The sequence below is a fragment of the Phyllostomus hastatus genome, unplaced genomic scaffold, assembly GCF_019186645.2.
Source record: "Phyllostomus hastatus isolate PE091 unplaced genomic scaffold, TTU_PhHast_1.1 phas_scaffold_39, whole genome shotgun sequence".
Lineage (NCBI taxonomy): Eukaryota > Metazoa > Chordata > Mammalia > Chiroptera > Phyllostomidae > Phyllostomus > Phyllostomus hastatus.
The window spans coordinates 9,144,759-9,169,753 of record NW_025334028.1 but is presented as its reverse complement, the minus strand read 5'-3'; the positions used below and the strand labels follow the sequence as shown (position 1 = coordinate 9,169,753).

Genomic DNA, 24,995 nt, shown 5'->3' with positions numbered 1-24,995 from the left:
TATGATGGTGATTCTCACCAGTGTGAGGTGGTATCTCATTGTGGTTTTCATTTGCATCTCTCTGATGGCTAGTGATGCTGCACATCTTTTCATATGTCTTTGGGCCCTTTGTATGTCCTCCTAAGAGAAGTGTCTGTTCAAGTCCTTTGCCCATTTTGGGGGGTTGGGTTTATTTCTGGGTTCTCTATTCAGTTCCATTGGTCCGTGTGTCTGTTCTTATGCCAGTACCACACTATTTTGATTACAGTGGCCTTGTAATACAGTTTGATATCAGGTGTTGTGATCCCTCCTACTTTGTTCTTTTCTCAAAATTGCTGTGGCTATTTGGGGTCATTTATGATTCCATATAAGTTTCTGAAATGTTCTATATCTGTGAAATATATGCCATTGGTACTTTAATATGGATTGCATTGAATCTGTAAATTGCTTTGGGTAATATGGACATTCTGATGACGTTAATTCTTCCAATCCATGAACACAATACATGCTTCCATTTGTTTGTGTCTTCCTTAATTTCTTTCTTTAGGTTTTAGATTTTATTTCTTTAATGAAAATCTTTACAGCAAAATATGTATCAGTTCTACAGTGCTCTCTGAAGAATTTAAGGTAATCAGAAATACAAGAAACCATATATTCCAAATATGTCAAGAAGACATTTGTACTTTCATTTCTTATGCAAAGGGAACAAACTGAAAGTTACTGAGGAGTTAGGTACTCTTTCAATAACCTCCTCCATGTGAATGGCAAATTTTGTCAAAACATTAAGATAGAAATTTGGTACTAGTTAACTGTTGATGACACCCCAAACTGTAAGCTTTCTGGAAAAGCCTACAAAAGGAAGAGTTTAGAGAAATGCTAATGGTCTGCCAAATGAGCCACCCATCCCAAGGGGATTGAATCTGAGGGGTTTTTTTGAAACTCAGAACAGTAGCCCTATAAAATGTTTCATTAAAGACTCCTGTGGTCAGTTAAATTTCAGGCATTGTGTCTAATGCACCTCCTAGCAGTAGCTCTGAGGAGTCTTGCAGGAAAGAAACATGTTCAACTTTGCATAAGTCATCATTTTCTGAGGTTATTTGACTGTCAGCACCCCTCAGTTTTGCTTATATGTAGTAAATCTCTCTGAGGAAATGAACTAAGAAGTGTTAGGGAAGTAACAGGGTAGATGATTTCTGAGGGTCCTTCCAGGTGGTAAGATTTCACAGTTCTGACAGTGCACTTAAGCCCACTGTTTCCCTGTTACTTAATATGAACTTATTATTTATCACATTTTTTCATTTCCTTTCATGTATCCAACTGCACAGGCTGTAAACAAAATGGCACCAAGCTTGGAGATGTTATCCTTCCACCCTGGGCAAAAGGGGACCCAAGAGAATTCATCAGAGTCCACCGAGAGGTAATGAGAGTACACTTTGCAGTTGAACTGGATTTCACTGGGTCATTGACTGCAATACAAAGAGGACCCTGAGCAATGTGTCACCCATTTGGTCAAGTTACTAATATGATTTTTATGATTTTTAGTTATTTTAGTTCCTGTCGACCTGTGGCCAGTTCTTTACTTTCTGAGGAATTAATAAATGTCAGGCAGTGATTGAACCTTTGTTTTGAAATTATAGGCTTTGGAATGTGATTATGTGAGTGCCCACCTGCATGAATGGATTGACTTGATCTTTGGCTATAAACAGCAAGGTCCTGCTGCAGTAGAAGCTGTAAATGTCTTCCATCACCTGTTTTACGAGGGTCAAGTGGATATCTACAACATAAATGACCCACTAAAGGAGACAGCCACCATAGGGTTCATTAATAACTTTGGTCAGATCCCTAAACAGGTATGGATAGTCTTATGATCACTGTCCTGTTTCATTTTTTTAAACACTGTAATATTTCTTTAGATGATCAGTGACCATATAATACTTAAATTTAGACTGAGTTTTCAATAAAGAGCTGTAAATATCACCCAGCAGGTTACAAGAGTATTATTTTCTCCTTCCTTTTACATACAAATAAATAAATAGAAATGTTGTTGTTCAAAGAGAATTTACCCTCGCAGACTAGTGCAGGGTGTGTTTTCCTGCACCTGCACAAGACCTGGCAGGGGGTCGAGAGCACACTCAGGAAAGCAGATGGTACCTGTGGGGCCTTAGTATGCACAGAGGTGGGGTTCCATCCTGAGGCCAGTAATACCTTGCTGAGTTAAAGCAGAGAAACTTCATGGCCATATCTAGACTTTAAGGATCATTCTGGCTAAGTTATGTACACACATGTAGTCATGTGCGTACACACACACACTCTCTGTAGGACAGCCAAATTAGGAGCAGAGAAACACCTAGTGAACTCATACAGTAAGTAGTTCACTGAACAGATATTGGTGGTTTAAATTAAAGAGGGACGATATGCTATTGATAAACACTGATCACAGGTTGAAGGATCTTAGTTAAACCTTTCTATTTTCCAAGGGTTACCAGCACAGAAACTGTTTCATTCCCTTGGGGGAAAAATATTCTGAATAAGAAAAGTCAAGATGCATACACTGTTGCAGGGTTTTTGTTCCACTTTTGAGTATAAGAGACAAGCAGTCTGGAAGATAAGAGTCTGGATAATAATATATTCCTAGAATATTCCAGTGACTAATATAGAGTACTGCCAAGTATAGCAACCGTAGAAAAATATAAGCCTCAGGGCCACCATATCCACACCTCTCTGTCCCCTACCCTGGCTCCCATTGGGCCCTCATATAAAAGTTCTTCAGTGAGTGTTCATCCATGAACGTGCTTTAAAATGTAGGGGTCTTTTTATAGAACTTCAGAGGCTTGTATCATTATTAACTTTTGTAGAAAATAACAGAACTCTGATAGATAAAATAAGAACAATATGTAACATGTGTAGAAGCCTGGGAGCCTAAAATGTCTTTCTTTCTTTATACATAGCATTTTTTTCCTCCTGGAAATCCAGAATGTCAGATTCACAAAGTGTGATTGTATTATATTCATCTTAAAGCTTATTTCATCTAAGATTTCCCAAATATCTTCCTCTGATTTCAGTTCTCTAACAGAAATAACTCAATGAGTATTTTGAAGGTGAACAATATTTGAAAAATAGTAATCATAAATGTACAATAATACTTTTTAGCCCTGTAGAAATAATGAACAGAGGTGCCAAAGACTGTCTTCTTGTTTTATTTTTCTTTACAGCATGGCAAAGTAAAAAGGCAACAAAGTTCAGACTTGCACCAAATTAGTAACACCTAAAAGAGACCAAAATGATGTTGCAGAGAGAAAGAAAGGCCATGTTGATGCCAGAAATAGCCCAATTAAACAGGATGTCTGCTTTCCCTCAGTGGCACAGCCTGGTTAATTTTTAAGTATCATTGGAAAATAATCATCAATTGACTATAGTCTGAGTTCATTGTCAAAGCTATTATGAAATCAGTGTAACACAGTAATTCAAGCTGTGGTAGTGTAGCCCTGTCCATACTTAATGAAGGTCTGAGATATCGGGCAGCCTCTGAGCCACTTTGGATTTCTTCCCTTATACTGTACCGACTGGTTGCTATGATGCATAAGTGAAATAACGTAATACCTGACCTATAATGGGGCTTAATAAATGTTAGCTTTCATTATAAAATGTGTCGTCTTTTCTCATATCAGTTATTTAAGAAACCTCATCCACCAAAGCGAGTAAGGAGTAGACTCAATGGAGACAGTGCAGGAATCTCTGTCCCACCAGGATCTACAAGTGACAAGATCTTTTTCCATCACCTAGACAACTTGAGGCCTTCTCTAACACCTGTAAAAGGTAAAAAGATAGGGAATAAACTTCTGATCCATGATTCTGTGGAATCATTTATTAATCCTAATTGAGCAGTCATAACTGTTTTTTTATATTCGTGTAATTTGTAATAGGTGCTGTATTTTTTTGTGTTAAATCACTAAATACTCATTAGATTTTCTCCTTTTACTTTTCTGTTCTGATTTTTTTGATTGTTGAGTTTTGTATCAAATAGAATTGAAACATTTTCTCCCCACCAAGATAACAAAAACTCTAAAATACCAAATCTTGTAGCTCAGCTTTTATATTATATAGGTAAAAAACTTCTGTCACCTTCATTTATACATATTCTGCCTTTTTAGAAATAGTGATAAGACTGTATTTTTAATATGCCAATTAAAAGCATTTATATCTAAAAGTACTTTGTCAAGTGTATTTTCCCCCTTAGAATTTTTTTAAAAATGTATTTTTGCAAAGTGTTGAAGTTGACATCGAAAAAAATCCCAATATTGGAGCTTCAGAGTCTGGTAAATTGGACTGGGTGCCAGCTCTAGGCCATCTGCCTTGTTACACAGACTTCACCTGTGCTAGCTACAGTCACCGCCAAGCCGTGGTGCTGGAGGACTGGTTTGGTCAGCAGAGATTTGGAGCAGAGCAGGGAATCTGGGCCTCTTAGAGGACATCATGGCCTTTAGTCTGGAAGTCTAAGGATTGGCTGTAACTTGAGAGGTGCTGAAGGACTACATTGGTGGAAAGTCTCTGTGTGGCATGCTGGGGAGCACCCAGGTTACTCTGTGCAGCTCCAGAGATCAGGAAAGCAGGCCTGATTGCTAGGAGCCAAACCCAAGTACTCGGAGACAGTGAGGCTAGAGGGAAGCCTGGAGAACACCAGTCAGAGTCACCATCACTCCAGCAGGGCTGTGGGAGACTGAAAAGCCAAGCTCTGCCGCTAAGGTTATATTGTCTTAATGTGGGTGTCAGTGTGCTTGATTTGTATGAATATCTGAGATTACTTTACTATCCCCCACAGAATAATGAAGTTCATTTTCCCTGTCCCTGTTGTAATGTGATGATTTGTTTTGCGTAGAACTCAAAGAACCTGTGGGACAAATAGTGTGCACCGATAAAGGCATTCTTGCAGTAGAACAGAATAAGGTGCTTATCCCACCAACCTGGAATAAAACTTTCGCTTGGGGCTACGCAGACCTCAGCTGCAGGCTGGGCACCTATGAGTCAGACAAGGTTTGAATCATTTTTCACTCATTTCATCTCACCCTTGCGTGGCTGGATATCCTGCTTAAAAAGAAGGTAGGGTGAGCCTAGGTCAACTTCTTGTCAGCTGTTTCTCCAAGGCCCAGAGGAAGGGAGAGCTGTCTGCTTAGATCAGAATAAAGGAGCTAATGGACAAGTCCCATTTCTTACAAAAGAAAGAAGCTTTTTGGGAAGTTGTATTCTAGGGCAAGCAGTTTCCCCCCTACTCAGAGAATTCCTCCAAGAGAACCTAGCCAGCCAGTAGTCAGCATTTCTTCCAACCAGAAGAGCCTCCTTTTGGTGAGTCATCACCTGGCCCATTTATTATTTTAGGACTCTTAAATGGCTAACAGAAGACCTGTCACCCCATCCCCAAGTATTAGCAGCCCCGTAAGTATCTCTTGGGCAAGACCTTGTGTAATGATCCTTTAGTGCCCTGTGTTTGCCCTCTGACACTCCCCTCCTGAAAGCAAGATGGATGTAGTCTGTGCAGGTCTCTGTGTTGCACTGTAACAAATTTAGTTAACATTTTCATCAGCAGCAGTCATGCTTTCCTTTTATATTTTAACTGGCTGTGGCAAACACATCCTTTTACCGAATTATCCCACTGCACCTTACAGAGCATCATACAATCTGAACCCCATTTTCCTGGATTAGAAAAACTGGAGACCTCCATTAAGGTTTTTAGCAGCAACCATAGTTAGGGGTCTATAGCAGGTAGTTCAGAGTAGAGCTTCAGTGGAAAAGTTGCTAAATTGGAACCAGCCCAGAATGTACTCAATCGTTTGTACCTGCATAGAGATCTCTGTTCTTCTCACACAGTATGCTCATTGTGTTTCAGACTTTTTAGTACTTGATGGTATGTGTGTCTCACATCTGTTTTATTTTATAGGCAGTGACTGTTTATGAATGTTTGTCTGAGTGGGGCCAGATTCTCTGTGCAATCTGCCCCAATCCCAAGCTGGTTATCACAGGCGGAACGAGCACAGTTGTGTGTGTGTGGGAGATGGGCACCTCAAAGGAAAAGGCCAAGACCCTCTCTCTCAAACAGGTAACATAACAGGTGGAAGATATTCCATCTCTCCTGCCCACACTCTAGAGAAACGAAAAAACCTCCTTAATTTCAAGGTGCTTGAGACATAATGGACAAAACCAAAAAATATGTGTTCTTTTGCTAGGAAAGGTCTCAAATGTAAAAGAAATGAAATCAGGAGATATTGTTTCTAAAAATGACCTAAGCTGGTCTTTTTTAAAAATCTGAAGCAAACTGTCTTTAGGAAATACATTTTAAATTATATTTAAGTACTGTAAATGTTTCTATAAAGTTATGTGTAAATTGAGTTTTTACAAACGAGATTATATTAATGCTGTTGATTCATATTAATTGCCTTTCTGGGTGATCTTCATTCAGCTAAACCATGAAATCTTTTATTCTTTTGTCTTTCTCTTTTTTCATTTATCATATCCCTAAAGATATAACAAATTTATGTATATATTCAGTAGAACCATTGATGATGTTACTAACAAGTATTTTTCATCACTTACATGCCAACTATTATAAATTTTTACTTAAAGCAAAAATCCTTTTATGATTAAGTGATCACCTTTTAGTATTTGGTTTGTGAGTGAATTTATCATACAATTTTTAGTGGACTATACATATACTTTTGTTATACAAATTTGAAAATTGGTACAATATTTTCCATTTATTGAGCCCCTACTATGTTTAGGGAACTGTGGTAAAGATTTAGAAATGTAAAATTTCAGTCCTCAGAATTCTACAAGATAGTTATTAGCTCCAATTACACTTGGAAAAAACCACAGCTTAGAGAGGTTAAGATACGTGGCCACATCACACTTAGATGTAAAGTGAGGATATAAATTGAGTTCTGTGTGACTACAAAGTTTATTTCAAAGCCAAACTCAAACAAAATATCTCTAGAAAGAATTGAACCTCTTGTACTTACATACCAAGAACCATCTGTGTAGGCCAAGAACTTCACTGGGTGCAAGGTCCAAAGGTAAGTCACATAAAGAGATATGGTCTTGACATGAGCAGATACATATAAGGTCGATGGTGCGGTTGCTGATCCAAACTCCTGCTTACAATATTGTCCATTTAGAAAATGGACTTTGAAGCTAGTGTGTCAGTAACTCCAGAAAGTATTTCTTATTAAGAACAGCCTTCTAGAGTTAACTAAGCAACAACAAGGATATCTGTATGTCCCAAATTTTAAGTCAGTTCACTATTTAAATAGTAAATTCAGATTATTGTTAGGAACTCCTAACAGTATTTTCTTCAAAATACTTCTTTTCCCTCATTGCCATTTCCAAGGGTCCTGTTTCTCTTCATATTCTCACAAGAAAGGTCTTATTCTAGTTTGAAGAAAGAATCCCTCTTGGGCACAAATGTCCTGATGTCTCCAGTTCAGTGACAGGAGGTTACAGACACATAAGGACCACATTTTCCCTTTATCTTCCCAGGACCATGTACCACAGCCATGCAGCTCTCACAGTATGTGCACTTTAAAAAATCCATCCAATCGTAGCTCCTTACAATGGACTTAACAGGAATTGGTGGCATAAATGAATAGATGCAGAGTATAAAGTCTACATTTTGGGGGCCATAATCGACACATCTCCACATAGAAATGGTAGGAAGAAACCCAAGCTGTGTAGCAGTTGCTATTCTCTCTTCCTTCTAAGACACTGGCCCAAGTACAGGACAGAAGTAATAAAAAATGGAGACTAGAGCCTCCAGAGTCCTCTAGACTGCTCCTTCAGTTGGGGGGTGAGGCAAGGACAGTTGGCAAGAGGAGAGTGAAAACTCCCCACAGACTGCTGCCTGAGGCATGTACCCCCAGTGCACACGCCCCTTGTTTCCTGGTGCATCCAGGATCTTTGCTGTCCCTTAACCAGTACTGTCACTGTGATCAGCCTGGGTTTTTCTGTTCTACTTTGTAGGCCTTACTTGGCCACACTGATACAGTCACCTGTGCCACAGCTTCATTAGCCTATCACATAATTGTCAGCGGGTCGCGTGACCGAACCTGCATCATTTGGGACCTGAACAAGCTATCATTTCTAACCCAGCTCCGAGGCCATCGAGCTCCAGTTTCTGCTCTTTGTATCAATGAATTAACAGTAAGTAGTAAATTGCCCTTTTGGTTTATGTCTAGGAAACCAAAAAGGTCTAGCCAACATAAGAACAAAATGACTAGTTGATAAGGACTCATTTCTTTGAATTTTGTGTTGTTTGCAAAAGCAGATGGCTATTAAAGTTTGTAACTCAGCATTTTGTCTTAAAATTCATTCACTACCTGCATACTTTAATGAGCAAAATTTGGTTCAAAACAAAACATTCTAAAATAGGCATTTTTAAAAACAGAATTTGTATGATTTCTTCAGAATGTTAAAATTGCATTGAATAAAAACACTTAGCAAAGTGGGAATAGAGGGAGCATTCCTCAACATAATAAAGGCCATATATGAGAGACCTACAACCAACATCATACTGAACAGGCAAAAACTGAAAGCTCTCCCCTTAAGATCAGGAACAAGACAAGGGTGTCCAATTTTCACCACTTTGGTTCAACATAGTATTCAAAGTCCTAGCCACAGCAATCAGACAAGAAAAAGAAATAAAAGGCATCCAAATTGGAAAGACGGAAACAAAACTATCATTGTTTGCAGATGGCATGATAGTGTACATTAAATCCTATAGACTCCACAAAAAAACTACTCAACCTAATAAGTGAATTTGGCAAAACAGTGGGATACAAAGTCAGTATTCAGAAATCAAAGGCATTTTGATTTACACCAACATCGAAATATCAGAAACAGAAATCAGGAAAAAATTTCACTGAATACATTTTTATTTGTTTGTTTGTTTATTATGTAAAGTGAAAAAAGTAACATTTGGGTACCCAAACAAGAGAGAAATTGTGACAGAACTATTTCTAAAACATCTCAAGGTTATCAAAGGATATTATCACTTGTCTAAAATTAATATTTTATATGCAGACAAATAAAATAAATGTACTGGCCTAGGAGCCCCTTGTGCAAACCAAGCCCACCTGGGGAGGGGCCAGGCGAGGATACTCACTGTTGCTATAAGGTATGTTGATAAGTAAGGAAGATAGGCGTAGATTTATAAAAGTCAAGGTCTCTGTGTCCAAGGGACAAGTTATCACTTCCATATGTGGAAGATGCCTACATAGACACACCAGTCTTGCAAACCAACCAGAGGTCCCCAAGCCTCACTTCTTAGCTGTACCTGCTTCTCACCCCTGCCTACCCTTAGCCCCACCCGAAGATCATCCTGCATGACACAGAGTAGCTCTAGCCACGTCATATCATCACCCACACAGACATCTTTCCTTTTGAGGGATGCTACATCCCTTTTATTTCTACCAGAAGATATTAAGTCTGATGATTTTAGTCAGATACCTTGTAGTCATTCAAAGAAAAAAGAAAAAGATACAGATTTAGTTCTAGTGAATGGAGCTTAGATTGTCTGATTACAGTAAATGTAATCAGAGTTGGCAGTGAATGGGTTTATGCAGGATAAAGAGTCAAATTTGCTTTTTGGTATATTTGAAGGGTTTAAGATATTTTCAGAACAGCACATAGGGCTGGTCATGCAAATGTCTGTGCAGAGAGCCTTACCAACATGTCAGTGCAACAGAACCTCTCAGATGCAGTGTTGCTCTGAGTCAGGCACTTGATCACTCTTTCAAGCACCTTGTTTGGGCTTCTTCATTTAACTACTGAGGATTTTATTTATTGCTAGCTGTTATTTGAGCCAATATACACCCATTGGATTGCAATAGTTGCTGCAAACACTATAGAAAGTGATTTTTTTTCTGGTAAGATGCTTTTGTAATCTTTTAATAACATATGGGGAAAAGCCTCATGAAAAGATTTCTAGTCAGTTATATTTTTGCAGCCAATATTAAGTCTGCTTACTTCAGCCTACATTTTGGGCCTAAGGAACCTCACTGTTGCCCTTCAGTTCCTCCTCTTACTGCCCAGCCCTCATGTCCACTGGAGGGTGTATTTTCTCTAATGCACTCTCATGGAGGCTCCCTGGACCCATCGAAGAAAGTCTTGCTCAGTGCAAGATGGACAGGCTGTCCCTCATCTCTTGCAGAAACTGAGGCTATTAATTAAAGCTTCGCTGCTGATACTCATTGTCACACATGACTCAGTGACCAATAGAGGTAGACATACTAATGCTTTGCTAGGTATTGTTTTTGTTTGGGTTTTGGTTTGATTCTTGCCATCTTGGTGGAAGAAGAGCAGAAAGAAGAAGGGCAGGAGGGTTTCTAAATTCAGTAGCTAGCATCAGGCAGGCTATCTTAGAGAAAAGAGAGGCATTGTGGTATGGTGTATAAGCTTTGGGGCCAGAAAGAGCTGGGTTCAGATCTTCTCTCTCTGATATTAGGCAAGTTACTTAAGCTTTTTATACTTCACTTTCATCCTCTCTAAAGCAGGACCTCTACCAGCTAACCTCACAAGGTTGAAATGGAGAGTCTAAGGGTCCACCACAGTAGCTAGGAACTGACACAGTAGATGCTTCAGGAAGCATCTTAATTCCCTTAACAGTAGTGAGTTGTAGTCTCACTAGGTTGGGTGGAGCCTAGCCTGGTAGAATTTGAGGGGAAAGCTCATTCTTTACTGTATTTGGACCTCACGAAAACCTGAATTATAACTTCTAGGAGACTTAGGGTTTATTCTCTTTGCCAAGTGACTTGTATACCAGGTTTTACCTTTTTTGCCTTCTCATTCCCCCACTCTCCTGTGAATACAAATTTTAAAATAGGATATTACAATGTTACCAAGATCTCATCTTTTCTTTTACTGAAGAGAGAGGCAACTGAAGAATTTATCTTTGAACCTATGGTTTTTGTGTTTAGACTCATTTTGTAAAATGAAGTGGAGGTGGATTCTCACCTCTAAATGAAAGGTATAAATAGATTTTGTAAATGATGGGGGATGAAGAGTAGTTCACCTTCTCAGACAACTTTGACATGGAAGAAACCATTACTCCATTATTCAGCAAGATGTGGAAGCATAAACATGAAAGTCCCGCCTTTGGCACCATTTGAAATCACTTTGGCTGCAGCATCCTCTCAACCTTGAATTCTTAAAGAGGCCTCTGTTCAGGCTATTTTTTTAAAGTTAGCAAGCACTGAATTCCAGGCTTCCTCAGAAATTACCCACTCTCTCTCCTTGAGAGCCAGGCCAAGGATTCAGTTTACTTCTGAAACTGGAATGTAATACAAAGTGAGTGAGGAGTTTTTCTCTGCCTTCGCAGGGGGACATTGTGTCCTGTGCTGGCACGTATATCCACGTATGGAGCATCAACGGGAACCCTGTCGTGAGTGTGAACACATTCACAGGCAGGAGCCAGCAGATTGTCTGCTGCTGCGTGTCAGAGATGAACGAGTGGGACACACAGAACGTTATAGTAACAGGACACTCAGATGGTGTGGTGCGGGTAAGTCAGCTGTATGAGAAACACACATTAGGATATCCACTGCCCTAGTTTTTCTGAAACTCGTGCAGCTGTCCACCATTGAAGGACACCTGAACAGGTTGTCATATTGTTCGCCAAACTCTCTCTTGTATTCAGACAGACCTGAGCCACTGTGTTCTCAGACGTGGAGCACGTCAGTGACTCAGCCTCTTTTCTTCCCATCAGGTAGCTCTGTTAGTGCTACTAAGCACCTGGCAGCTTGACACAAGCAAGTCATTTACGCATGATTTCCATGTCACCTTGGGATTGGTAGAAATATAAATGTGCATGTAATGGGTCTCGGCTTACCAGACGACTTCTTAGGGAAAACTGGGACTGTCTCTTTTCTACCTAGAATCAAAGAGCTAGAAAACATTTGAGGCCTGAGGTCATTCATTCCCTCGCTACAGTCCTAGGTGATCCCCTGAATCCTAGATAGTTTACCCTTGTTTTAGCTTTCTCTGTGGGGCCGCTACAGAAAATGGAATCCACAGAGTGTTTACCTTTGTAGTCTGTTCTAATATTTGGAGATTTTTCTCTGAGATTTTACTTGGTGCTCCTTTTCTGTAGTCGCACCCAGTGGAAGCAGAGTACAGCCAATTGCTACCTGTTAGTCACAGTGACATGTAGAGCCACAGTGCAGCTGTTCCCACACCACACCTGCACCTTAGATAGTAGGCACAGCCCAGAGCCGCTCTCCCAGAGGGAGGTGGCTTCATCTCTGAGGCCTCATGAAAAGCTCCATTGCCAAATACGTTTGGGGATCCCGCTTCCTGAATGCCTTCTCTGAGATTCAGAGTATGTATTGGTATATATGAGGCTGTCAGATGTTTTCGTAGGAAGCAAAACAGTGTACTTAGTTAGACCATGTTTTCCAAACTTTCTCAACCACAGTCCTTTTCCCTCCACTAAGAAACACCCGTAGGCATCTCCTCGAACACAGTGTGGGAAGCGCTGTTTATGTGTAGTCAGTCCCTGGACACATTTTTCAAGATACAGGGAAATTTAATTATACATAGTGACAGAAACTAAGTTACCTGTTTAACCCTGACAGCTCATTTTTATCCAGTAACATGTCCATTGTTTAAATTCAGTTTTGGAGAATGGAATTTTTGCAAGTTCCTGAAACACCAGCTCCTGAGCCCGTTGAAGCCCTAGAAATGCAGGAAGACTGTCCAGAAGCACAAATAGGTATTTAATATTTTCTAAAATGTTATTTGACAGTTTTCATATTTTAAGTCATTATGTATAAACTTACATCAAACAATAAACCGGAGCCTGAGGCTGGTTGGGCGTTGCTGCTAGAAGCTTGCTAGGCACCTGGTGTGTAAAGTAGCTGGGTGGGCGTGCGGAGCTTTCTCTGATTCACTGGGCAGCACTCGGCGGGGTGAGCATCTTGGAGTGGCTTCCACATCCCATTGTAAACACAGTTACTAGCTTCTTTGAGTATCAAAGGCTAGGACTTTCAGTTGTAAAAATACAAAGCAGAATCTGGAGGGCACAGTGTTGGATGAGTCAGATGGCCTGCACCTCAGGCTCATGGTTGTCTGCCCATCACTTGGCAGGCTCAGTGTGGATGACAAGCTGGCCTCGTGTTTGTAAACTCTTCAGAGATGGGCCAGTGTCCCCACCCTGGGCCTGCTCAAGAAGGGCATTCATTCAAACTGAAGCCTGGTGTCTGTTATCTGTGAAGCACTTCAAAATGAACTATAGAGATACCTGGTTTCTGTACAGAATGATTGGCCATGAAGCCAGGCTGATGTACAGAGAACTTAACTCCATTTGATTTAGAACAGTTTTTGCAAGAGTCTTCCTGGAAAGGGTTTTAAGTTTGGCCTTTTGATTGTTTCTCTGTGGTTAATTTTTGTACATTGAGAATTCGGTCTGAGTTGGACAGTTAGGAGGGGATTACTAAGGGAAAAGACTTACTATCAGAAAGGCACAAATAGCTTCTCCTTGTAAGCCTGAAGTGGTGTTTACTTTGCCATGAAACAGCAATGATCCGATGGACAGGGCATCTTAATGCTTCTGTTACTTTAATGTGTGTAAACTTCTACATTGTCCACTGTAGCTCCACTGAAAAGGTCATCTGGGTGTTTCAGGATATAACAGTTCAGTTGTGTATCAGACATTGGATTAATTCCAGTAAGAAGTGGGTCACTTTCCCTTCCTTTAACGAAGATTTTAAGTAAATAACAGTGGAAGATGAGTTGAATAAGTGAGATCAAAGAAGGGGTCAGATTGCGGGAGGAGAGACATTTGTTGGTCTTCTTCCTGCTTGTGCACTCATGTTGTCGACAGGGTTTGGCAGAAGTGGCAGACGGGAGGGCAGCCCCCAGGAAGGGTTGGCCTTGGGCAGTGTGGACGTTGGGGTTGAGGGCAGTTGCCTGGGTGAAAGGGAAAACAAGCTGGCAGTTCCTCAGAAATTAGAACTGTTTCCCAGACTGCTTGTATGAAGACCTTAAAGCTCATACTCATAAGCCATTAGGGTGAAAAAAGTCCACTCAAATTAGCCACCTACTGCTAGTGTTACTGAGTAGAGGGAGGCAAATGAAGTGTTGGTCTTGCTAAAAAATATGTATGCTTAGTGGGCTGGTGCTTACACCCTTGTTCTTACTCTCATTTTTTCCAATTATATGTCTTTGTTTTTCATAATTTCCCTTCCAGTACACACTATTGTAGGGGAGTAGGGATTCATGTGAGGAAATAACAAAGTAACAATGGAAAGAAGAAAGAAACCCAAAATCCTAAATTAAAGTTTTCATCAGTAATTTATTCATCTGTATCATCATTTATATTGACTGCTACATGGAAGGCACTGTGTTTGGGGCCCCTTCCCTCAAGCTGACCTCTGTCTTTAGAAAGACTGCCCAAAAGTAAGTTTGGGGTGAGAGTTACAAATACACAAAAGGCATTAAACTATTGAAGGAGTCCACGAGAGAGGATTACTTTCTGCTACAGGAACTAGGTAAGAGTTTAGGGAAGGAAATAGTTGAGCTGTGCCTTGAAAGATACGTAACATGGGAATGCACAGAGATTAGGAAGTTGGCTCTAAGTAGAACTAACGGCATGCACAAAGTTTACCATAAGAAGGGGCCAGGCTGCATGGAGGAGAGTTGGCACCATCTAGCTAAACAGTGGTAGTGAGGCAGATAGTGAGAGATTTGCAACGGTTGTGACCAGACTCTGAAAAAATGAATGTTTTGGCCAAAGCATTTTATGAACTCAGAAATTTTGCTGTTTTTTTTCTATGTGTAATCTAGCTGAAAATTCTGCCAATTTTTTATTGTTATAATTACCTTAAAATACTATGTCTATTCTGTCTTAACTGATAGAGGAAAAATACCAGTGGAACAAAGTATTGTTCTGTGTTGTAGATGTGTTTTCTGATTCTCCCAATGCATTACCCAGGACAGGAAGCCCAGGATGAGGACAGCAGTGATTCAGAAGCAGATGAGCAGAGCAGCAGCCAGGATCCCAAGGACACGTTCAGCCAACCCAGCAGCACCAGCCACAGGCCCCGGGCAGCTTCCTGCCGAGCCACAGCCCCCTGGTGTACTGACAGTGGCTCCGATGACTCCAGGCGCTGGTCAGACCAGCTCAGTCTAGATGAGAAAGATGGCTTCGTGTTCGTGAACTATTCAGAAGGGCAGACCAGAACCCATTTGCAGGGTCCCCTTAACCACCCTCACCCCAATCCCACTGAAGTGCGGAATTACAGCAGACTGAAGCCTGGTAACTTGGAGTATGGTGTCCTTCGGGTCCTTTGTGGGTGGTGTGAGGGTTGGTGGAGGGGGCAAAGGGCTCTAGCTCTCCCTGAGCCCGTCCCTGTGACCTGGACCACCCACAGAGAAAGCCTTGGAAATGTTTACACCCCACAATAGTCTTTGCAATGTGTTTGGCATTTTTTAAAGAGAGATGCCTCAAACCCATAACTTCACTCACAAATCATGAAAGTTTTTAAAAATAGACAAATTATTGTTTACAGATAAAAATAAAACTGTATTCACAGGTAACTTTGAGATAGAGGCAAGGTTCTCAACTGGAAAAATTTTATGTTCTTGCATTGATAATTTCCCCTTCTCTGTATTCATCTTCGCCTGGCCATGGTAGGAGACATTCTCCCACCTGGCCCATGGTAAATGTTAAGCTAGATTGCTTTACCTTCCACTGAGGCAGCAGCTGCTGAGAACTGGAAAAGTAGTAATAACTGTATCTTATTTTACCCCAACTTTGGAGAGCACCATATTAGGGTGTACCTACCAAACATTGGCTTCCGTCACTTCCATTTGCCATGTCTTGCACTTTTCCATTCCAGGGTACCGGTGGGAACGGCAGCTGGTGTTCAGGAGTAAGCTAACTATGCACACGGCCTTCGATCGGAAGGACAACGCACACCCAGCGGAGATCACCGCCCTGGGCGTCTCAAAGTGAGTGTCAGACCTTCTCCAGCTACTCTTACAACTGACTCATCCATCGGCTATGCCCGGGGCCACATACTCTAAGCCTGTCTTTGGGGAAAACAGATTTCATTTTCTTATGTGGCTCGAACAGACGAATCAAAAGACCTGGCAGTGTGTAGATTTTAATTCCAAATTAACCAAAAAGAAAAAAGAAACTTTGTCTTCCTCCTACAGAGATACGGCAAGGTTTGATCCAAAGAGAGTTGAGATGGAAGTGTAAATTCAGGCTCAGTTCCTTTTGTATCTTCATGGACACGACCCCTACTCCAACACATATCCCCACTGAAAACTGGAGACCCTCAAGGGCAACGGAAAGAGCCCTTCAGCCAGAAGGCTGTGCTGAGGCCGCCCCTGAGGTGACTCTGTTGTGTCTCCTGCAGGGATCACAGTAGGATCCTCATTGGCGACAGTCGAGGCCGAGTTTTCAGCTGGTCTGTAAGTGACCAGCCAGGCCGTTCTGCTGCAGACCACTGGGTGAAGGACGAAGGAGGTGACAGCTGCTCAGGCTGCTCTGTGCGGTTTTCTCTCACAGAAAGGCGGCACCACTGCAGGAACTGCGGTCAGCTCTTCTGCCAAAAGTAAGATGAGATGCAAGCTTTTTGAGTTTCTGTGGGTTAAGCTCTAAGGATATTAATTATGCCCAACACATAGGTTCTGATTTGCTCTAGGCCCCCACTCCAGAATACTGTGTCAGTCTAAATCAGTCTTCACTTTCTGTCCTTTTTCGTTACAATTGTGATATATTTCTGTCATACTGAAAAGTGCAGTAATAATCACCAAAAACACCTGTCATACTGAAAAGTGCAGTAATAATCACCAAAAACACCTTTGAGGAGACTCCTGAGGGTCTCCTCAAAGTCCAATAACAGTCCTTTAAATCTCTTATGCTGGTAGCATAAGAGATTTATTATTTCACTGAACACTTATTTATTCGCTGAGCACTTTTACTCGTAGATTAATCAAAGAGATAGAATTCTCTATTTCAGTCTTGTGAGAAGCCAAGCTTAACGTGATTAAGTGCCGTGTCCAAGGTTGCACCCTGCTTTATTCCAGTAATAGGAATACTTTTTAAAGAATTTGAACATCTCTTAAGTATTGTCTACTTCAAGGAATTTATCAGAATAAACAGAAAATGAAAACGTTTGGACAAACTACTTGTTTAAGAAACAACTGAGGATCAAACCAAGTGTTTACAAAAGCATAAAAGCCCAGAGGAACTTGGTAGTGACCAACATGTTGTTTGAAATGTGTAATAAGTCTTCTGCCAAGAGAAAAAAGTCAAGCTCCAGTAAAGATGCTGGCATACCTGTGAGTTCGTAGGGCCTAAGGAGCGGGCCTGCACAGGGAGGGTGGCCACGGCTGTCCAGACCCCGTGGCTTCATCCTGTAGGGTAATCTCGACATTGTTTTAAATTTTCTACAGTCAAATAAATAGCCTGCCTCGATTTAATATTCCTTTCCTTCATAGACTGAAACAAGAAATACGGCATTCCTTTTGTCCTTGGTCAACCATATGACCTCAGTGTGGCCTTTGGCACTGTGCTGCAAGCTTCCCTTTTGATTTTCGAATGAGTATTTCTCAGCCAGTGGTCAAACATGGAGAGGACTTGTAACTGCTTGATATTTGCCTTTTCTTTAGGTGCAGTCGGTTTCAGTCAGAAATCAAACGTTTGAAAATCTCGTCCCCAGTGCGTGTTTGTCAGAACTGTTACTACAACTTACAGCACGAGAAGGCTTCAGAAGATGGGCCTCGAAATTGTTGAAGATTCCACATGCCGATGGAGACCATGGTCTCCAGACCCCTTTCCCGGTTCCCTGTTAGAGCTCGGAAGGCATCAGTCTCCGTTTACACATCTCTTCATGCCGCGTGTTTGCAGTGTTGCATTCAAAGGGATCACTGAATAAATGGGTGTAGAGTACAGTAATGGAACAGACACTATTCGGGTGAACAGCACAAGAAGAACATGAGGTGGTTCCTCAGCAACAGTATCAATATCCGATTCTCCCTGCTAACAATAGCTGTCTCCAAGAGAAAATCCTCACTTATTAACCATCTTTTTTGTGTATGTGTGTCTCATTTTTGTAGAGCTACTCATCCTTATTTGGAAAAACCAACAACAACAAAAGGCTTTGAGAAAATGGTTGTAAATCAGACTTCTTTGCAAGTAACTATGTATATTGTAAATAGGTTAAAGGCCTTTTTTCTAAATAAGGACTTTACTGCCTGTAACATGAGACTTCAAACTTAACCACTAACTCAATGAACTTCTTATGGTTTGTCTGACATCTCTCACCAATTAATTATAAATATGTTTTTTTGCAATCTTCAAAAGACATTATATGTGGTCTTTCCCCCACCCCTTCCCAAACCCAGCCCGTGTGCCTGATGTTCTTTCGTTTACGTTGCCCACAGTATCTCCACTCCGACCAGGCTAGTAACCAAAATAATGCAGACCTTCTTCAGAAACAGCGTGGGAGAATAAGAGTCCAGCCGTAAGATGCCCTGGAAATATCTGGGCATCTTGCACCTGGCTACACACCACCTCAATGTTCTGGTGTCACAGGGCCCCTTGTAAACTGCTATCGGGACTGCCATTTGGCCATAGCATACCTTCTCAGCATTGCACGGAGGTGGTCCGGAGACCAGCGCGATGCAGGAAACAGCTCTGCCTCAACTAAGGGAAATAGAATTGCATGTAACCCAAATTAGCTTCTCTTGCATAGAACATAGTAAGTATGTGTCTTTGCTGACACTAAAAGTTCTACTATAGCTTATTTTCAAAAAAGGGTAAAAAAAAAAAAAAACAATGTACAGAGTTAACATATAAACCTTGTTATAAAACTGGAACATGTCAGAACTGCTTATAATTAACCTTTACCATTTAATGCCATCTACCTGAAAACAGTGAGATTTATACTGTATCAATGTCTATTTTTTTGTTTTTGCTATGAATATAATTATAGTATTTTAATATTTAGTTATTTAATTTGTTCTACTAGTTGGTAACAGAACACACAAATCCAGGGAGACTAAAGCTGGTAGAGTCTAAGAGATAAGTTTACAGAAAAAAATGGCTTTGGTGAAGGGATTTTTTAAAATGTGTGTAATGTACATATATCTGTGTGTGTGTGTGTGTGTATATATATATATATATAAACAAATGAAACAGTTAATCTAGATTTTAACATTTTCAGATATTTAGTGATAATATTATGAACAATTCTAAAAGCCCGGTGATTGAAAAAGGTAGAATCATTGATGGCCCAGAAAGGAAGGACAGGCCTCCACACCCTGTGGAGGCCCACACACAGGACAGTGGCTTTGGCTCTCCCGACCGTGCGTCTTCAGGCCCTGGTGACAGGCACCCTTATGCACTAAAATGCACATATATGCACATGCATTCAAAAATAGGCAATGGTACAACAGTAATCTTGTACCTAATGGGCTGAAACCAGCTTAAGAACAAATATGTTCTTCCTGATAACTAGGTCTCCAAGAGAAAATATAAAGGCTGCTTTAGTGCCTTATGCTTACTAAATTTAAACCTTTATTTACCTAGGTTTGAGCCTACAGTCTCTTTATGATTACATATCAAAATTGATTAAGACACTTCCATTTCTAAAAGTTCAAATATACTTGTTAATAAAAGGATTATTGGCATTAATACTTTAACTTGAAGAGAAGTTGTGTTCTGTTTTCCTTTCTGTGTCTTATTCCTCCCCACGCTCTCCCTGTCCCTCCCCATCTTTCTTCAATTCTGATAAATAGTACTGGATGTTCGGCACTTGCAGGAGCGGGCTTTGCCCCTGTCCAGGCCTGTAGATGAGTAGTAGCAGTGTTATTCTACACTTTTGAAAAGAAGCGTCCTCCTTGTGTCCATGAACCATGTTTACCCCAAACCCAGTGGCAGAGGTGTTCTTTAAAGACTTGAATATATGAATGTGTGTTATGTAGTTACTTAAAGGTAATTCCTCAATTCCTCTTTGTAATAAGTTACATGGGATGAACACTTTTAAACTTTCCGACACAACCTCCATGACCAGAAGGTGGAAACCAAAACCCTCATGATAGTATTTCCTCTGGCAGCTGGTGCTGTGGGCAACTGTTTTGTTTAGTGGGGTTTTCTGTTTTTTTCTAATGCAGAAATCACAATCACTCACACATACAAGTACACTCATATACATAAACTAATTGTTGCTCTGAATGTCTTTCTTTGGTCCATGTAAATTTGTTTACCAACCTATATTCTCAGCATGTACATCCACATTCGTGTGGCCTGACTCTTTCTCTGAGAGTACCTCACAGGGCTCCTGCCTGACCTTTGTAGTTCCTTTGTTCACCCTTCCACCTATTCACCTCTTCATCCCCATGTTCTAACGTGTGTGTAGTGTGCCACTGTAATGCCGCGCTTCAGAAGAGGAGAACAGCTGCCCATAGCAGCCATCCATCTGGATAATAGCAAAGCACTCTAGATAAGTTATTTTGCACTTTCTTATGTATAAAGTTGGTAGAAACTTATTTTTTCTTTGTATCATTTAAATACATTTTGTTTTTGGTAAATGAACTGTGTATAAAATATTTATGCCGTTAAAACTGTTTTTAGAAAGTATTTTTAATTTCAGCAAGTTTGGTTACTTGTTGCATGACTATTATTAACATGGCTGACTTTTTGTGTCAGTGCAATGTATATTTTTTTTGTCCTGTTATTAACTTGTAAGCCCTAGAAATTGGCTAATTATTTGTACAGCAACAGAAGTAAATTGAAGATACTGGCTAAGACTGGATTCATTGTGGACTTTTGTACTATATTGCAGAATCCAATATCTGTTCTTTGGTGGTTATGTAAAGGCCTGAAGAATTACTACCTAGTGTGCAATCTGTGATAACCGAATGTTCATTGTATCTCTGTCTCTGATGCAAAAAGGTAGAGTAACACAATTACAATACATGATTAAATGCAATAGTCCAGGTACTTTTCTTTTTCATTTCAAATAAATACCTACTATGTATCATTCCCAAAAAAGTTTTTAAGCCAGTTCTTCAGGGAAGGAAAAAGAAAGCAAAACTGAGCTCTAATAATTCCCTAAACTTTGTTAGCTTTTTAATAGTGTTCAGTATATCTATCAGAAGCACCTGCTTAAGATCTCTGCTTGCAGAGATAGTGGCTGTTAATTTTGGCTCAGGTTCCAGTTTGGCCCATCTGTACACACCAGCCTTTCTGCATTCTGAGCACCCCTGCTGTGCTGGATGGCCGGGCCAGGGAGTGTGTGTGGACAGCCCTCAGGGAGAAGCAAGTGACTTTTGGGAGACACGATGGCTTTTGACTTTTTTCCTGAGCCTTGTTCTGTATCCATCATACTGTGAGAAGTGAGCAAAGTAAATTATGTACCCCACTGTATCCACACTGGAGATATCCTGGTGTCCTGCCCCTTTTCTGTGAGCACTGCCCCCACTGGCATCAACCAGCTAGTCTTCCATCACAGACTTCAATCTGAGAAGTTGGGATTCACAAGCCCCTGTTCATAGTTACTAGCTTCTTTGGTTGTAAACTGCCTTCCCAGTACTTCAGTGACTTGACTTTCCCTCTTTTTAAAGGTATTGTATTAATAAAAAAAAAAGTTCATTTTCATCTTGAACAGCAAAGCCCCAAATTTGAGCACATTGTGCTTATTACAAATTCCACCTAAATACAACTTCACTTTAGAGTCAGAAGATACAAGAATGCCAAAAGAACTTTTAAGACAATAGCTGTTTCTTCAAAAATAAAAAAAAAACAGTGGTAAGAGAAAACAGGCAGCTCCCATTACTTGGATGTAATGTTGCCACCTGATGGCCTCAGGGAGAGCTGCAGTCAAGGTGGGGCGTTGCCGAGGGGTGTGAAGGACACACAGACAAAGTGATCTTAAGTAAGTCCCCTCTCTGCCATTTACTCCCCATCACCACTAAAATTTCCTCTTCACCCGTCACTTGGGTCCATTTGAGGCCTCAGACAGGGAGCAGTACGATGGAGTTAGTGCAGCATTAGAGCAGTCCTGTTCACTTTATCAGTATGGTTATTTTCCCCCACCCATGGTAAAAAGGAATGTTATTTATTGTTCCTTTTGACTTTTGCTAGAAATGGCACCAAGCTGGCCTGTCACACCCAGGGACAGCATGGTGCTCCACAGAGCTCTGGAGTGGAAATTAAGAGACTGAGGCTGTGGCAGTCACCAGCTGTGAACTTCTGCCTTGGGGACACCAGGTTTGCCTGTGTCGAGAGCTGCCTGTGAGGATGCGAGGTGGTGTTTCTCCCACTTCTTGGTTTCAGGACCTTTGGATCCTTAAAATCTATCCAGGACTCCAACTGCTTTTGTTGTGTGGTTTGCATCCATCAATAGTCATTGTATTAGAAATCAAAACATTTTAAAATAGATATATTCACTTTTATATAATGATGTAATTGATGATATATTAACATCAATTACATATGTCTATGAGCAAGAAACTTGTCTAAACCCCCCCCCAAAAAATATTAGTGAAGATAGTGAAATCGTTTCATAGTTTTGCTAATCTCTTTAATGTCTGGCTTAATTAAACACAGATGGATTCTCATATCTGCTTCTACATTTAATCTGGTGACAGTTTGCTTTGGTTGAAGCATATGAGGAAAATCCAGCCTTGCACAGGTAGGTGGTTGGTAAAGAGGGGCATATTTTAAAAGCCTATTCAGGTCATTGTTTCTTAAAGATAATAGTTTAAGTTTCTTAAAGATTGCCTATGATATGGCATCTGAAACTACATTGATGATTTTTTCATACTCTATTACCTTAAAATCAATTGGTCTGTCTTGCATTTTGTATGTATCTTTTACCCATGCATAATTTTATAGCATGCATTGGTCATGTAGAAAATAATGCTTCCTTAATGTAGTCATGAGCTATGTCACTACTGTAGTGTATGTAGATCTCACAAGTGTTGACATATTTCATTATGTGTCATGTCAGAAAATCACATCATTTGTATCAAAATGTCACCAGAAGTCTCAGGAAATTCTAAGTCCTATTCACAGTGGTGGATCCAAGTTTTTCAAAATTAGAAATTTTGCTTCCAATCTAAGATGTTATCACTGGCAATAAATACTGTTTGATGTTTTCTTTGAAGCTCACTTTGTTCATTTCAAGAACATCGCTACCAAAAACCATAGTTTGTCCGTCACGCTTTCAGGCAATGATGGTGCGCCCCACAAGGGAGCTGCTCAGCCCACAGCTCAGTGCTTTCTTCTGAGACACTGCTCAGAAGTACAGGATGCGGGAGCCTTGTGGCACTTAGCATTTTGTCACACAACTTAATGTTTAATATTTAATAAAAGTAGTCATTTTCACTGCTCAGGGGACATTCTGAAGTGAAACAGGTCTTTTATTTGTACTTGGCAATAAAAAATATCATGACTGCTACCAGGAGTTTGGTGCCACTGGCCTGATTCATGCGTAGATGCCAGCAGTTCTACTTACCATTGCTTTTGTACTTAAGTATGAATATCAGTGCAGTAGCAAAAGACAGATAACATTTTAGTATTATTATGAAAATAGTCTTCATAGTCATAGACCACAAAGGGGTCTCAGGCCTCCCAGGAGTCTGAGAACCAGACCTTGAGAAGCAATGTTCCAAGGAGAAGGTGTGTGACATGCCTTCTAAAGTATAACATGGCCTGTACACAACCTCATTTGGGAACAAGATTCCTAACCATGGGCCTTTAGCTTTCAGCTGGGCTTCCATTGCCACCTTGCACCTGCCACCTGCCAGGCTGGCTCACAGGTGGTGGCCACACCAGCTCTTGGAATACCAACTCCACACTCAAAGCCATGCAAAGAGCAAGAGTGCATCTTACGGTCTTTTTTAAATCACGTTGTTCTACTCAAGACTAAAATTTTGCTGCTGTAAAAAAACTACTAATGGTAAACTTTTTATATAAGGTACAGTTCTTCCTACTACTATACACTGGTCAGGAGCTTGGCTGCAGAGAGCTGCTCTGGAGTTTAAGTTCCCCTTCTACCAATTAATATGTGATTCTGGGCAACTTGTCCTTATCTGAGGTTCCTCAAATGCATGTTCTCGATATACTGGAGTGTTGATTTAGAAGTGAATATAATAGAAATGATACACTAAAACATTTAATAAAGCCATTCACACAGTTCATCTACTTCAAAAACAAAATAGGCAGAATGTTAGTCTGGAAAGAGCCCTGAGAAATCATCCCACCCAAACCCTCATTTAACACAAAAGGAAATGGGATCTGGTGGTCCCAAAGCCATTCTGCTTATCACCATTAACTTGAATCCCCAGCTCTACCCCTGAATTTCCCGACTCCCAGGCCAATGCTTGTTACAAACAGCTCCCAGTAGCTGCTCAGTGAGTGAGCTTACATCTCTCTCTCTCTCTCTCTCCCCCCCCCTCCTCTCCCCCTCTCCCTCTCCCTCTCTCAGCAACTACAGTGAAAATGTACTTAGGTTGTTATTTCTGTACCATCCATGCATAATTATGCTCTGCTTTATCAAGAAGATAAAGATTAGAACTTCAACCTTGGGTTTCAGCTATCATACTTCCTGCTTAACAAAGACAAGGGAAAGTTGTGTTTCAGAGCAAAGGACAGAGGTATTTAAAGAAAAACAACTCCTTTAGGATCTTGCCCTCAAGCTCTGCCACAAATTAGAAATAAATCAGGGAGCAATGGACAATGTAAGGAGTCTTTGGCTGTAAACTTAGAATCATCACAGTCAGGTTCTGCAGGCTGATGTAATTGAGTAGGCTTGTGGTTCAAGTTTTTTTTTTTTAAGATCTTTATTTATTTTTAGAGATAGGAGAAAGGAGGGAGAGAGGGAGAGAAACATCAATGTGTGGTTGCCTCTCACACGCCGCCCCCCTCCCGGTAACCTGGTCACAACCCAGATATGTGCCCTGAGTGGGAATTGAACCAGCAACTCTTTGGTTCGCAGGCCAGCACTCAATCCACTGAG

At 40.7% G+C, this 24,995-nt stretch overlaps 1 protein-coding gene across 8 annotated transcripts in view; it reads left to right on the top strand.

Moving 5' to 3' along the window:
- The window catches only part of WDFY3 (WD repeat and FYVE domain containing 3), a 271,299-nt gene extending 248,164 nt beyond the window's left edge, over positions 1-23,135 (top strand). For all 8 annotated transcript variants that reach the window (XM_045820302.1, XM_045820298.1, XM_045820300.1 and 5 more), the window contains 12 exons: positions 1,305-1,396; positions 1,617-1,829; positions 3,648-3,795; positions 4,856-5,010; positions 5,912-6,070; positions 7,984-8,163; positions 11,339-11,521; positions 12,634-12,730; positions 14,951-15,274; positions 15,858-15,969; positions 16,383-16,580; positions 17,641-23,135. In XM_045820302.1, the coding sequence (XP_045676258.1) occupies positions 1,305-1,396; positions 1,617-1,829; positions 3,648-3,795; positions 4,856-5,010; positions 5,912-6,070; positions 7,984-8,163; positions 11,339-11,521; positions 12,634-12,730; positions 14,951-15,274; positions 15,858-15,969; positions 16,383-16,580; positions 17,641-17,764 (1,985 nt within the window). In that variant the 3' untranslated portion in view covers positions 17,765-23,135. The remainder of the gene's footprint in view (positions 1-1,304; positions 1,397-1,616; positions 1,830-3,647; positions 3,796-4,855; positions 5,011-5,911; positions 6,071-7,983; positions 8,164-11,338; positions 11,522-12,633; positions 12,731-14,950; positions 15,275-15,857; positions 15,970-16,382; positions 16,581-17,640) is intronic.
- The last annotated feature ends 1,860 nt before the right edge of the window (positions 23,136-24,995 follow it).